This window comes from Erinaceus europaeus, chromosome 1 (genome assembly GCF_950295315.1).
Source record: "Erinaceus europaeus chromosome 1, mEriEur2.1, whole genome shotgun sequence".
In the NCBI taxonomy this organism is placed as follows: Eukaryota; Metazoa; Chordata; class Mammalia; order Eulipotyphla; family Erinaceidae; genus Erinaceus; species Erinaceus europaeus.
Window position 1 is genome coordinate 109,016,433 of NC_080162.1, and position 15,695 is coordinate 109,032,127.

Below are 15,695 nucleotides of genomic sequence, written 5' to 3' on the forward strand. Positions count from 1 at the left end.
TCTGAACCAGTGACATGAACATCAGCTGGAAATGTGTTAGAAATTCTAGGAACTTAGTTCAGATGTACTGAATGAACCTTTGTGCTTTAACAAACCCTCTGTGAAGGCCGGGTGGTGGCGCACCTGGTTGAGCATACATGTTACATTGTGCAAGGACCCAGGTTTGAGCCCCCAGTCCCTACCTGCAGGGGGAAAGCTTTGTGAGTGGTTAAACAGTGAAGCAGGTGTCACTCTGTCTCTCACCCTTTCTATTTCCCCATACTTCCCAATTTCTGTCTGTCTCGATCCAATAAATAAAGATAAAATATAAACTTGGGGTCGGGCGGTAATGCAGTGGGTTAAGCACAATGGCGGGCATAAGGATCCCGGTTCAAGCCCCTGGCTCACCACCTTAAGGGGGGGTCACTTCACAGGCGGTGAAGCAGATCTGCAGGTGTCTATCTTTCTCTCCCCCTCTCTGTCCTCCCTACATTTTCTCTGTCTTATCCAACAACAATGATATCAACAACAAAAATAATAATAACCACAGCAATGATAAAACAACAAGGGCAACAAAAGGAGAAAAAATAGCCTCCAGGAGCAGTGGATTTGTGGTACAGGCAGCCAGCTCCAGCAATCACCCTGGAGGCAAAAATAAATAAATAAATAAACAAACAAACCCTCTGGATAGTTTGGAAGCAGACTCAAATCTGAGAATCACTGGCTACCCTTGAAGTTGGGCAAATCTCCTTTTAACTACAGTTTCATCACATACTATCTCAAGAAAACTTTATGTAGTGGCGTGACCTTTCTCAATCTTAGTATCTTCTTTTTAAAAAAAAAAAAAAGAATGATACCTACCTTTCAGGGAGAGTGTGAAGATGAGACATGTTACCAGCACTCAGCTGGTGGGTGGCACACAGAAGTGTCCTGTGGTTGTGAACGACTATGACTCAGTTTCAAATGTGCTTATAATTCAAGGGCTTGAACACTAGGGGCTGACTTCAATGTTATTATTATAATACAATAGTAACTCCGCTATGTTCCACATTCTTTTTTCTCTCAGCGTTCTACTTGCCATACACTCTTCACTCTCTCTCCTTCCCGGTTCCTTGATTACCTTTCACGGTGCACTCGTCTAGCTGACGTACCACACCAGTGTCATTCTCCTTTTCTGCCGGCCATGCATAGATGTATATACTGGTATGAGAAGAGCCTGCATCCAGCACCACTCCATACTGAGGGCAAAGCAAACCAATAGGTTACTAGCATTCCACCATTCTTCTCCATATTCAGCTTGGAACAGAACAAAGACAATGACAGCAGATTCAAAAACACAGGGAAAAGCATTTTTTAAAAATATATTTTACTGGGTGTCGGGCAGTAGCGCAGTAGCGCAGCGGGTTAAGTGCACATGGCACAAAGTGCAAGGACCGGCTAAGGATCCCGGTTTGAGCCCCTGGCTCCCCACCTGCAGGGGAGTCACTTCACAAGCGGTAAAGCAGGTCTGCAGTTGTCTGTCTTTCTCTCCCCCTCTCTGTCTTCCCCTCCTCTCTCCATTTCTCTCTGTCCTATCCAACAACGAACGACATCAACAGCAACAATAATAACCACAACAAGACTACAACAACAAGGGCAACAAAAGCGAAAAAAATGACCTCCAGGAGCAGTGGATTCATGGTGCAGGCAATGAGCCCCAGCAATAGCCCTGGAGGCTATATATATATTTTTTTTACCTTTGTTTTGTCTCCAGGGTTATCACTGGGGCTCAGTGCCTGCATGATGAATCTACTGCTCCTGGAGGCTATTTTTTCCCTTTTGTTATCTTTGTCATTTAGCGTTGTTATTATTATTGTTGTTGTTGCCATTATTGCTATCACTGTTGTTGGATAGGACAGAGAGCAATTGAAAGAGGGGGGGAGACAGAGAGGGGGTGAGAAAGATAGACACCTGCAGACCTGCTTCACTGCTTGTGAAGCGACCCCTCTGCAGATGGGGAGCTGGAGCTCAAACTGGGATCCTCCTTATGCCAGTCTGTGTGCTTTGCGCCATGTGCGCTTAACCCACTGCACTACCACCTACCCCATTTTACTTGTTTTTAATGAGTGAGAGTGAGAGAGAGGCTGAGGGAGAGTGAGAGGGAGAGAGATAGAGCACTGCTCTGCTCTGCCTTAAGGTGGTGCTGGGGATTGAACCTGAGACCAAAGGAGCCTCAAGCAGGAAAGTCATTTGCATAACCATTAAGCTATCTCCCCAGCATGGAAGAAGTACTTAAGTGAAACATACATGGTAGGGCTGGGGAAGAGTATGCCTCAAGTTGCCCTTATCTTAACATCTATCCTGGACACTAACCTCTTGGAAAAATGCCTCTCGATGCTAGATGTGCATGAGTGATAATTAGGCCTTACTCAGGGAAGGGACTGGATATCAGTATCATTAGAAGCTTCTCAGATACTCTGGCATGCAACTAAGATTCTGCACCATATATGGAAGTAACTGAGACATTATAGAGGGAAAGAAAGTCATAAATCCAGGGAGCTGACGGGTGGCTCACCCAGTAGGGTGCACTCATTACCACGCATGAGGACCTGGGTTCAAGCTCCCGGCAATGATGTGAGTGCACTTGTAGGAGAGGAAGACTTCATGAGCAATGGAGTCTGGTCTCTTTCTTTCTTCCTCTGTATCTCTCTCTCCTTCTCTGTCTCTCACCCTCTATACATACATACATACATACATACATACATACATACATACATACATACACAAATAGTCAGCCTACCAGGAGCAAAAGAACTATGTAGGTATGGAGCCCCAGCAATAACTCTGGTAGAAAGAGACAGAGGAGGAAGAGGAAAAGGAGGAGGAAAAGAAAGGAAGGAAGAGGTGGAGGAGCAGTGAAAAGAAAGGAAGAAAATAATCCAGTAGCTCCCAAAGTTACTTGCATGTCAGAATCCTATTAGAATCATCTGGAAAGCTTCAAAGGCTTCTAATTGCCTGTGTGTCTCACTCCCCAAGTATGTGATTTAATTGTTCTGATAGATGGCTTAGATTTCAGAAAGGAAACGTGGAAAATACTAAGCAGCTTTTTTTTTTTTTCCTTTGTGGAGGGAGTGAGTGAGAATGGAGTGCCAGGAACTGAACTCAGAGTCTCATACATGTGAAACATACTCTGGACCACTGAGTCACATCCCCAGTCCTCTTAAGAATGCCATTTTAAATGGCAAATATAGCTATAAATGATGCTTAATACATTTAAGAGATAAGTACTTCAACAATCTATGTGTTGGGGTCCTCAGAATAGCATGGAATGAAAGGAAAAGTAAAGGAGAAAAGGAGGAGATAAAACTTGATAGAACTAGCTGGTCAGAGAATAGGAAAGAGAAATATCATGACTTCACATCTCTGAGTACATAAAATGGGCCAGCCAGGCAACATATGAAGCATTTTATAATAATCTATTTTAACTGTCAGAACAGTGTAAAGTAGATACAATATTTACCCAGTTTATCTAGGCAAGAAGCTAACATACAGAGAAGTTAAATATTCACTCAAGGGAGCAGTCTAGATTTGGATCAAAATCAGACACAACATCTTAAGACTCATACAGAGAAACACAGGAAAAAGAATTTAACCAGTTTTCAATTTTGGGGCCACCTTTCAAATGAATCCTAACTATATCCAAGTGTGCAGATCATAGGTATGCACCTAGATGAATTACTGGGTATTTGTTTAAACCACCACCAAGATCCAGACACATAATTTTTTTTTATTTAAGAAAGTATTAATTAACAAAACCGTAGGGTAGGAGGGGTACAATTCCACACAATTCCCACCACCCAGACACATAATTTTCTAGTAGCCAGAAGGATACAGGTGTTGCTTTATCTTGATCAATTCACCTAATAAGTAACCACTGTCTCCACTTCTATCACTATGACATACGTTTTGCCTCGTTTTTCAATGGCAACAAATGGACTAACACAGTATGTCATGTTCTTCCTCAGCTTCAACCGTTATACCTAACTTCTTTGGATGCAATACTCCATATGCATCCAAAGTAGTGCACTCTATATGCATCCATAGTAGTTCACTCTTTTTATTTCTAGAGTGGTTTTCATCATGTTCACCCACTATATTTGTATCCATTCTACTCTTGATGGAAAACTGTTTCTAGTTTTAAACCAATGGAAATATAGTTGCAATGAACATTCTTGTATATGTTATTTTGTGCAATTAAGTTCTAATTTAGTCTGGGTATCTACAGATACCCAGTGACAAGTCTATAATTGGATCAATTAATATTTACCTTTGGTTTCCACCATGGGTTTAATATGTGTGGGGGGATATCATGCCTGAATAATGATGAACTTGTGAGGACAACACAGAGACACCTGTAGACCTGCTTCACCACTTGTGAAGTGATCCCCCTGCAGGTGGGGGAGTAAGGACTTGAACCTTGTTCCTTGTTCGGGTCCTTGCACTTAGTACTATGTTTGCTTAACTGGGTGCACCACCCCCCAGCCCTCCACACCCTATCACCATTTTCTAATGCATGTTCTAGAAAGAACTAAGTCTGTGGGAATCTGAAAAATACCATTTTGCAGCAGTTTAGGGGGATACTATATGCTTTTTTTTCTTTCTGTTCATGAACTCATAAGGTATTGATTGTTTCAGGAAAGGCTAGCAATGGCGAAGCCCTTTTGACCTTGTTGAGCCAGCACCCACCAGATTCAGTAACACCAGAATTCTCTTTTAAATACAACCTCTTCCGTATAGAAATGTGTTGATAAATATATATATGATATATTCCATATCCACCAAGGTATAATTTATACATTAAGCAAAAAGAAAAAATTCAACAACTACTGGATCAAATGAATTAGCATGGCTCCTAAATACTTTTAAGCCTAAAAATAGGTTAATATTCACAGTCTAATGTAGAGCAATAACATCTCCCATGTCACACACACACACACACACACACACACACACACACACACCATAAACCAAGTAACACAAGAGTGTAATAACTTTTCTTAGTCTCCTCATTAATATTAATTCTCCAGAATCTTTGTTAAAATTCCCTGTATATTTAAACAGTAACTTCAGCCATCTCATTACTTAGTCTCAGTGAGCCCTTTTGAATAAACAGAGTTTGTCCTTTTGTATGTGACTCTAGTAATCTATAAACAATTCAGGTCTCCACTGGCTACAGCAATGCTAGCAGGTTTATAAACAATTAGAGACCATTTTCTTCCTTTCTTCTTCTTATACTGAAGTTGCTAGACTTTTAAAAAGAACACAGATTTTATTTTCTTTTATTTTTGTTGCCAAAAGGGTTATCACTGTGACTCAGTACCAGCACTACAAATCCACTGCTCCAGTGGCCATTTTTTTGTCCTCATTTTCTTTTTATATTTTATTTGATAGGACAGAGAGAAATTAAGGTGGGGGGAGAAATAGAGAAGGTGGGGGAGTCGGGTGGTAGTGCAGTGGGTTAAGCACAGGTGGCGCTAAGCTCAAGGACTGGATTAAGGACCCCAGTTCGAGCCCTCAGCTCCCCAACTGCAAGGGAGTTGCTTCACAAGCAGTGAAGCAGGTCTGCAGGTGTCTATCTTTCTCTCCCCCTCTCTGTCTTACCCTCCTCTCTTCATTTCTCTCTGTCCTATCCAACAATGATGACATCAATAATAACCACAACAATAAAACAACAAAGGCAACAAAAGGGAATAAATAAATGAATATTTTTTAAAAAAAGAAATAGAGAAAGAGAGACAACTGTAGACCTGCTTCACTGCTCCAGAAGCTTCTTCCCCTGGCTTGATGGGGAACCTGGGCATCAAGCATGGGTTCTAGTGCACAGTGATATGTGTGCTTAATCAGGTGCACCACAACCCAGCCCCCAAGCACAGGTTTTTTATTAGAAAAAGACCACACCACCACTCAGCTCTGACATATAGTGGTGCTAGAGATTGTGTTGGATAGTATGCCGGCTCCCCCTGGCTTCTGCTTAACCATATGCCTATATAGGGATAGATTTAATCCCATTCAAAGCTTTGGTCTATTTACATAAATCACTTTTACATTTACATAAAGCACTCCAGGGCATTGGTGGTTCAGTGATAGGATTCTCACCTGCTCCACCCCCTCCTTGTCACACTCTGATTTTCACCAGTCACTTTTCTCTCCACCCTCTCTATGTCACATCCTGTTTCCACCCTACTTGGCAAGTATATATAAAGACAGCATTGTGAGTTTTACACTACTTGAGTTTAGCTTAACTCATCTTAGATTGTGCTGTGTCCTGCATGAATAAAGAGATACTGCCTACAGCTCAACCATGAGTCCCTGGTCGTCTGTTACCTGCCCGTGAAGCCAGCCCGGCGAAAACAACATAGCCCGCACAAAACAACAAGATTGAACCTGGGTTTACAGGCATGTAAAGTTACAAGTTCTGTGCCTCAACAATGAACCATGCCCCAGTCATTGTCTTTACATTTTACACAGTGGCAAATGACACCGAACACAGAGTTTACCTTTCTTTAGTATACAGTTTTATGACATTACTTTCATATTTTTATGCCATCTGTCTGTCTGTATGTTTTTTTAAAGCCTGAAAGATGTTAAAATCTAGCAGAACATAAATAACACAATTTTGGGGAATATTTAAGGCTTGAAATTGGAGCACATCCTTCTAAAATCTCTACCAAAAAAAGAAAAGATAAAATTAGAAAATCTTATATAATAACATCACTTTCTATACTTGGGGATAGATAATTATTATTTTTTTTTAGTAGACGAAATCCTAGTGCCAATTTAGTGACATTAACATAGAAATAGCTAAAAAAAAAAAACAACCTCTGCATCCCTGTAGGTCTGAGCTCACATTCTGTGGTCATGAGTAGGAACGTTCCATGCTGCCCCAATATCAGGACCCATTTTTTTCAGGTGGTAGATAACAGTATGTTGTCCAGCCTCCCTTCAGAGGATGGAACATTCTCTACCATTGTTGATCCACATTGAGGGAAAGGTCCTATTGGGACCCCGCTTATTTAAAAATTTTTTTCTCCAAAAAACAAACAAATAGGAAAGCCTTCCCACCTGCAGGGGGAAAGCTTCACAAGTGGTGAAGCAGGGCTGCAGGTGTCTCTCTGTCTTTCTCTCCCTCCCTATCATCCCCTTCCCTCTTGATTTCTACCTGTCTCTATCCAATAAATAAATAGATAATTTAAAAATTTTTTGTCTTTTTTTATATTTTATTTATTTATATATTCCCTTTTGTTGCCTTTGTTGTTGTAGTTATTATTGTTGTTGTTGTTGGATAGGACAGAGAGAAATGGAGAGAGGAGGGAAAGACAGAGAGGGGGAGAGAAAGATAGACACCTGCAGACCTGCTTCACTGCCTGTAAAGGCGACTCCCCTGCAGGTGGGGAGCCAGGGGCTCGAACCGGGATCCTTATGCCGGTCCTTGCGCTTTGTGCCACATGCGCTTAACCCACTGCGCTACCGCCCGACTCCCAATTTAAAAATTTTAATAAAAAAGGGGGGCAGGTGGTGGCGCACCTGGTTGAGCACACATGTTACAATGTGCAAGGACCCAGGTTCAATCCCCTGGTTCCCACCTGCAGGGGGAAAGCTTCACAAGTGGTGAAAACAGGGCTGCAGGTGTCTCTCTGTCTCTCTCCCTCCCTATCATCCCCTTCCCTCTCGATTTCTACCTGTCTCTATCCAATAAATAAATAAAGATAATTTTAAAAAATTTTAATAAAAAATAGGAAAGCCGGGAGTCGGGCGGTGGCGCAGTGGGTTAAGCGCACATGGCGCAAAGCGCAGGGACGCATAAGGATCTCGGTTAGAGCCCCCGGCTCCCCACTTGAAGGGGAGTCACTTCACGGGCGGTGAAGCAGGTCTGCAGGTGTCTATCTTTCTCTCCCCTCTCTCTCTGTCTTCCCCTCCTCTCTCCATTTCTCTCTGTCCTATCCAACAACAAAGCAACGTCAACAATGGCAATAATAACTGCAACGAGGCTGCAACAACTAGGGCAACAAAAAGGGGGGAAAATGGCCTCCAGGAGCGGTGGATTCATGATGCAGGCACCAAGCCCAGCAATAACCCTGGAGGGAAAAAAAAAAAAAGAATAGGAAAGCCATCAGGGGAGGGGATGGGATACAGAGTTCTAGTGGTGAGAATTGTATGGAGTTGTATCCCTCTTGTCCTGTGGTTTTGTCAGTGTTTCCTTTTCATAAATAAAATTTTTTTTAAAAATTTTAAATAAGGGAGTCGGGCGGTAGCACAGCGGGTTAAACGCAGGTAGCACAAAGCGCAAGAACCAGTGCAAAGATCTCGGTTCCAGCCCCCGGCTCCCCACCTGCAGGGGAGTGGATTCACAAGCGGTGAAGCAGGTCTGCAGGTGTCTATCTTTCTCTCCCCCTCTCTATCTCCCCTCTTCTCTCCATTTCTCTCTGTCCTATCCAACAACGACGACATCAATAACAACAACAATAAAACAATAAACAACAAAAGGGAATAAATAAAATAAATATTTTTTAAAAAGCTTAAAAAATTTTAAATAAAAAATAGCTAAGAGCTAGGGCATATGTACATGTATCCATAAGTTAGGGGAAAATACATACTTTAAAGCAAAAATGCGTTATATTTTGCAGTGAGTCAATAAATGAAGCAAGCAAGTAGAAAGACCTAAAAATACACCTTAAATTACCTAATGAAACAGTTTCTACTTAGACCTAGATACCCTCCTCACCTTCCTATTACATGTCCCTCAATTACTCCAAAGCTAACTTTGTCAGACAAAGTAAGGACTACAAAAGCTGGATAAGGGCAAGAGACTGGCATACTTTAATGGTGACTCTTTGGTCACTACCAGGCCACCCCATCACCTGGGGCCCTAGTCAGGGCGTCCTGGGATTCCCACACAGACATGATGGGCCTGGACCTCTAACAGATCCTTCTCACCACTGTCACTGATCATCTCAATCAGGAATAACATAATGGACCCCTCTGTGGGCCCCTATAGGACCTTGCCCTCAATGTGGATCAATAATGGTACAGACTGTTGCATTCTCCAAAGGGAGACTGGACAACATATTCTACCTACTACCTAGAAATTTAAAAAAAATGTCAGTGGGAGCTACAGAGATAATGGTTATGCAAAAATACTTTCTAGTACCTCCACTTGGGAACAATCCCCATAACCACCATAAATCAAAGCTGTGCAGTGCTCTGGCAGAGGCAGGTGGTAGAGTGCACGTTACCATGCACAAGGATGTGCACTGAATGGAGTCTCTGCTCCCCACATGCAAGGGGAAAGATTTCCTAGAGGTGGATCTATGCTGCAAGTGTTTGTGCTTCTCATCCCCTCTTCCCTCTGTCGATTTTTTTCTCTTTATCAAAAAGAAGAAAGAAAGACAATGTCTGACACAAATAGTAGATTTGTGAGGCAAGCACTGAGTTCCAGCTATATCCTGGTGATAAAATTTTTTTTTAATGACAGTGCAGTGCAGTTGAAAATAGTATAAGACTGAAGATGGCGGACTGAGAAGCTGCTAGTGGCTGAGCTCTGATCACATCTCCTGGAAACGGTAGGATTTTCTGCCTTTAGCAGGCCAGCCAATAAGGGGTCCTAGCAGCGACACCAAGGAGGTGACTATAACTTAATTTGGGTTAAGAATTAGAGTAGGGAAAAAAAGGGGGAAAAAAAAGGAAAAAAAAATTTTTTTTCTTCCTTTTAATTTTCAAGCATACCTCCTTCCCGGCCCTCCCCCCCCATAACCAGTCCTTTTCTTTACCAAATTCCTGTCCCACCAGGGTGTATCATTAATTCTAAGTCTATACCCTTCTGAAACCTCTGGCCTTTTTTCTTTCTAAGTAGCCAAACCCCCCACCTCACCCCGCATAGCTAATTAAATAATTAAAAATAAATACATTAAAAAAAACCCTTTCCTTTCACTGCCCTTTTTTGACTGTTCTTTTTCTTATCTTTTTCTTTTTTCTCACTCTCTTTTTTTTTTCTTTTTCTCATTCTTGTCATCCCTTCTTCCTTAATCCTACAGCTTCCAAAGTCACAGCCCCCAGCCCCCACACCAACAAACAGTGTGCTTTTTTGAATTCACTGATACAAATTTGGGAATTTCCTTTCACAGCTCTCTAATTACAGATCTTTTTCTTATCTTTTCCCTTTTCTCTCTCTTGTCTCTCCCTCTCTCTCTTTTTTTTTAATCTTGTCATACACTTCTTCCTTCTTCTTTGCTTGTCTGAATTTGTGAATTATTTTGGGGAAGAAATCTGACTCAGAGTGGACTCTATGTGTGTATCTCTGTTCCCTTTCCCGTCTTGTTACCCCTAGAATATACAGTGGATAGTAGATTTGCATAACTGTCTATTCTTGCTATCCTTTCTTTCTTTTCTCTTTCTTCACTGGGATTTGGTTACTATTTTTTCACGGATTGGAGAAATTGTTTAGCTAACTGGTAATGATTAAACTACTTCAATACTTGCTTCAGTTGCTACTGTAATTCCTGAGGTTGGTGAATGCAATTGTCATAAAGGTATTTAGTACAGTGTTACTTGTACTCAAGACACAACAACTGAGGAACAACAGAGCATTAAAAAAAAAACACATAAATCAAAAAAATGGGTAGATCAAAAACAAATAAAACTGCTACTCCAATGAATGAAGACAAGAGCCCAGAAGAAACTACAAATCAGCCAGAAGTAACCATAGATAAGAAAAGTATGCAAGCAATAATAAACTTATTAATCACAGAAATGAAAACAACATTGGAGGAAAGGAATGGCAGTATTAGGGAAACAACAGTTGAGACCCCAAGGAAAATACTGATTATCTTGAGGCAATTAGAGAACTGAAAGCTGAAATAGCTGTAATGAAGAAAGAAGCTGAGGCAAGGGAAAGCAGACTAACAGAAGCAGAAAACAGAATTAGTCAGACAGAGGATGAGTTAGAGAAAACGAAGAAAGAGGTGAAAGAGCTTAAAAAGAGATTGAGAGACACTGAAAACAACAACAGAGACATATGGGATGATCTCAAAAGAAGTAACATTTGTATAATTGGTCTGCCAGAGGAAGAAAGAGAGAAAGGGGAAGCAAACATTCTAGAGGAAATAATAGAAGAAAACTTCTCAGACCTGAATAACAGAAAGGACATCAAGATTCAAGAGGCCCAGAGAGTACCAAACAGAATCAACCCAGACCTGAAGACACCAAGACACATCATAGTCACAATGAGAAGAAGTAAGGATAAAGAAAGGATCCTAAAGGATCCTAAAGGCTGCAAGAGAGAAACAAAAAGTCACATACAAGGAAAAACCCATAAGATTATCTGCAGACTTCTCCACTCAAACTGTAAAAGCCAGAAGGTATCTATCGAGCCCTGAATGAAAAAGGGTTTCAACCAAGGATAATATATCCTGCTAGGCTTTCATTCAAACTAGATGGAGAGATCAAAACCTTCTTAGATAAACAACAGTTAAAGGAGGCAACCATCACCAAGCCGGCCCTGAAAGAGGTTCTAAAAGACCTCTTATAAACAAGAACATCACTATAATACTTGCAATATATCAGAGCAAACACATTTTTTTTTAACAATGGCACTACAATACATTAAATCCATAATATCAATAAATGTCAATGGCTTAAACTCACCCATCAAAAGGCACAGGGTTGGGGGATGGATCAGAAAACATAACCCAACCATATGCTGCTTGCAGGAATCCCATCTGTCACAACAAGATAAACACAGACTTAAAGTGAAAGGATGGAAAACTGTCATACAGGCTAATGGACCACAAAAAAGGGCAGGAACAGCCATTCTCATCTCAGACACGATAGATTTTAAATTAAATAAAGTAATAAAAGATAGGCAAGGACATTACATAATGATTAGAGGATCAATCAGCCAAGAAGACTTAACAATTATTAACATCTATGCACCCAATGAGGGACCATCTAAATACATTAAGCACCTACTGAAAGAATTTCAAAAATACATCAATAGTAATACAATAATAGTGGGAGACATAAATACCCCACTCTCACACTTAGATCAACAAAGCAGAGAACCAATAAAGATACAAGAGAATTGAATGAAGAGATCGACAGACTAGACCTCTTGGACATTTTCAGACTCCTCCATCCCCCAAAACTGGAATACACCTTCTTTTCAAATCCACATAACACATACTCAAGGATAGACCACATGTTAGGCCACAAAGACAGCATCAATAAATTCAAGAGCATTGAAATCATCCCAAGTATCTTCTCAGACCACAGTGGAGTAAAACTAACATTTAACAACAAACAGAAAATTATTAAAAGACACAGAATTTGGAAACTAAACAACATGCTCCTTAAGAACCACTGGGTCAGAGACTCACTCAAGCAGGAAATTCAAATGTTCCTGGAAACTAATGAAAATGAAGACACAACCTATCAAAACATTTGGGACACAGCTAAAGCAGTCCTGAGAGGGAAACTTATAACCATACAATCACATATTAAACACCAAGAAGAAGCTCAAATGAATGACCTTACTGCACACCTCAAGGACTTAGAGGAAGAGGAACAAAGGAACCCTAAAGCAACCAGAAGGACAGAAATCACTAAAGTTAGAGCAGAAATAAACAACATCGAAAATAAAAGAACCATACAAAAGATCAATGAAGCCAAATGTTGGTTCTTTGAAAGATTAAACAAAATTGACAAACCCCTAGCCAGACTCACCAAACAAAAAAGAGAGAAGACTCAAATTAATAGAATTGTAAACAATGGAGGAGATATCACAACTGACACCACAGAAATACAGAGAATCCTGCGAAACTTCTATAAAGAACTATATGCCACCAAGCTAGAGAATCTGGAAGAAATGGAACAATTCCTAGAAACATATGCCCTTCCAAAACTGAACCAAGAAGCACTACAAAATCTAAATGCACCAATCACAGACAAAGAAATTGAAACCGTTATTAAGAATCTCCCCAACAACAAAAGTCCTGGACCAGATGGCTTCACAAACGAATTCTACAAAACTTTCAGGAAACAGTTAATACCCATACTTCTTAAGCTATTCCATAAGATTGAAGAAACAGGAATACTCCCTTCCACCTTCTATGAAGCCAACATCACCCTGATACCAAAAGCTGATAGGGACAGAACAAAAAAGGAAAACTACAGACCAATATCTCTGAGGAACATTGACGCCAAAATATTAAACAAGATCTTGGCCAACCGGATACAGCAACATATCAAAAAGATTGTTCATCATGACCAAGTGGGATTCATCCCAGGAATGCAAGGCTGGTTCAACATCCATAAGTCAATCAATGTCATTCACCACATCAATAAAAGCAAAGCCAAAAACCACATGATTATCTCAATAGATGCAGAGAAAGCCTTTGACAAAATCCAACACCCATTCATGCTCAAAACTCTACAAAAAATGGGAATAGATGGGAAATTTCTCAAGATTGTGGATTCTATATATAGCAAACCTACAGCCAACATCATACTCAATGGACAGAAGCTGAAAGCATTCCCCCTCAGATCGGGGACTAGACAGGGCTGTCCACTGTCACCGTTACTCTTCAACATAGTATTGGAAGTTCTTGCCATAGCAATCAGGCAAGAGAAAGAAATCAAAGGAATACAGATTGGAAGGGGAGAAGTCAAGCTCTCACTATTTGCAGATGATATGATAGTATACATAGAAAGACCTAAAGAATCCAGCAGAAAATTACTGGAAGTTATTAGGCAATATAGCAAGGTATCAGGCTACAAAATCAATGTACAAAAATCAGTGGAATTTCTTTATGCAAACACTAAATCTGAAGAAGAAGACATCCAGAAATCACTCCCATTTACTATTTCAGCAAAATCAATCAAATACCTAGGAATAAAGTTGACCAAAGAAGTGAAAGACTTGTATGCTGAAAACTATGAGTCGCTACTCAAGGAAATAGAAACTGATACCAAGACATGGAAAGATATACCATGCTCATGGAATGGAAGAATAAATATCATCAAAATGAATATTCTTCCCAGAGCCATATACAAATTTAATGCAATACCCATCAAAGTTCCACCAAGCTTCTTTAAGAGAATAGAACAAACACTACAATCATTTATCTGGAACCTGAAAACACCCAGAATTGCCAAAACCATCTTGAGGAAAAGAAACAGAAATGGAGGATCACACTCCCAGACCTTAAACTATATTATAAAGCCATCATCATCAAAACAGCATGGTACTGGAACAAAAATAGGCACACAGACCAGTGGAACAGAATTGAAAGCCCAGAAATAAATCCCAACACCTATGGGCATCTAATCTTTGATAAGGGGGCCCAAAGGATTAAATGGAAAAAGGAGGCTCTCTTCAATAAATGGTGCTGAGAAAACTGGGTTGTAATATGCAGAAGAATGAAATTGAACCACTTTATCTCACCAGAAACAAAAATCAACTCCAAATGGATCAAAGGCCTAGATGTCAGACCAGAAACAATCAAATACTTAGAGGAAAACATTGGTAAAACACATTCCCACCTACACCACAAGGACATATTTGATGAATCAAACCCAATTGCAAGGAAGACTAAAGCAGAAACAAACCAATAGGACTACATCAAATTGAAAAGCTTCTGCACATACAAAGAAACTATTAAACAAACAGAGAGACCCCTCACAGAATGGGAGAAGATCTTCACATGCCAAATATCAGACAAGAAACTAATCACCAAAATATATAAAGAGCTCAGCAAACTTAGCACCAAAAAAATCAAATGACCCCATCCAAAAATGGGCAGAGGATATGAACAAAACATTCACCTCAGAGGAGATCCAAAAGGCTAACAAACATATGAAAAACTTCTCTAGGTCACTGATTGTCAAAGAAATGCAAATTAAGACAACACTAAGATACCACCTCACTCCTGTAAAAATGGCATACATCAAAAAAGGACAGCAGCAACAAATGCTGGAGAGGATGTGGGGACAGAGGAACCCTTTTACATTGCTGGTGGGAATGTAAATTGGTCCAGCCTCTGTGGAGAGCAGTCTGGAAAACTCTCAGAAGGCTAGACATGGACCTTCCATATGATCCAGTCATTCCTCTCCTGGGGTTATACCCCAAGGACTCCATAACACCCAACCAAAAAGAGGTGTGTACTCCTATGTTCATAGCAGCACAATTCATAATAGCTAAAACCTGGAAGCAACCCAGGTGCCCAACAACAGATGAGTGGCTTGAGAAAGCTGTGGTATATATACACAATGGAATACTATGCAGCTATAAAGAACAATGAATGGGTCACCTTCTCTGACCCATCTTGGACAGAGCTAGAAGGAACTATGTTAAGAGAACTAAGTCAGAACGATAAAGATGAGTATGGGATGATCCCACTCATCAACAGAAGTTGAGTAAGAAGATCTGAAAGGGAAACTAAAAGCAGGACCTGATCAAATTGTAAGTAGGGCACCAAAGTAAAAACCCTGTGGTGAGGGGTAGACATGCAGCTTCCTGGGACAGTGGGGGGTGGGAGTGGGTGGGAGGGATGGGTCACAGTCTTTTGGTAGTGGGAATGGTGTTTATGTACATTCCTAGCAAAATGTAGACATATAAATCAGTAGTTAATTAATATGAGGGGGAAAATCAATTGTATGTCTCAAAGTTTTTCAAAACACAAACT

The 15,695-nt window shown here is 40.5% G+C and overlaps 1 protein-coding gene across 1 annotated transcript in view; it reads right to left on the reverse strand.

The window, feature by feature from the left end:
- ENTPD1 (ectonucleoside triphosphate diphosphohydrolase 1) overlaps positions 1–15,695 on the reverse strand; it is a 133,415-nt gene that overhangs the window by 32,917 nt on the left and 84,803 nt on the right. Inside the window, exon 3 of the mRNA XM_060193083.1 lies at positions 1,100–1,217. Within this exon, the coding sequence (XP_060049066.1) occupies positions 1,100–1,217 (118 nt within the window). The remainder of the gene's footprint in view (positions 1–1,099; positions 1,218–15,695) is intronic.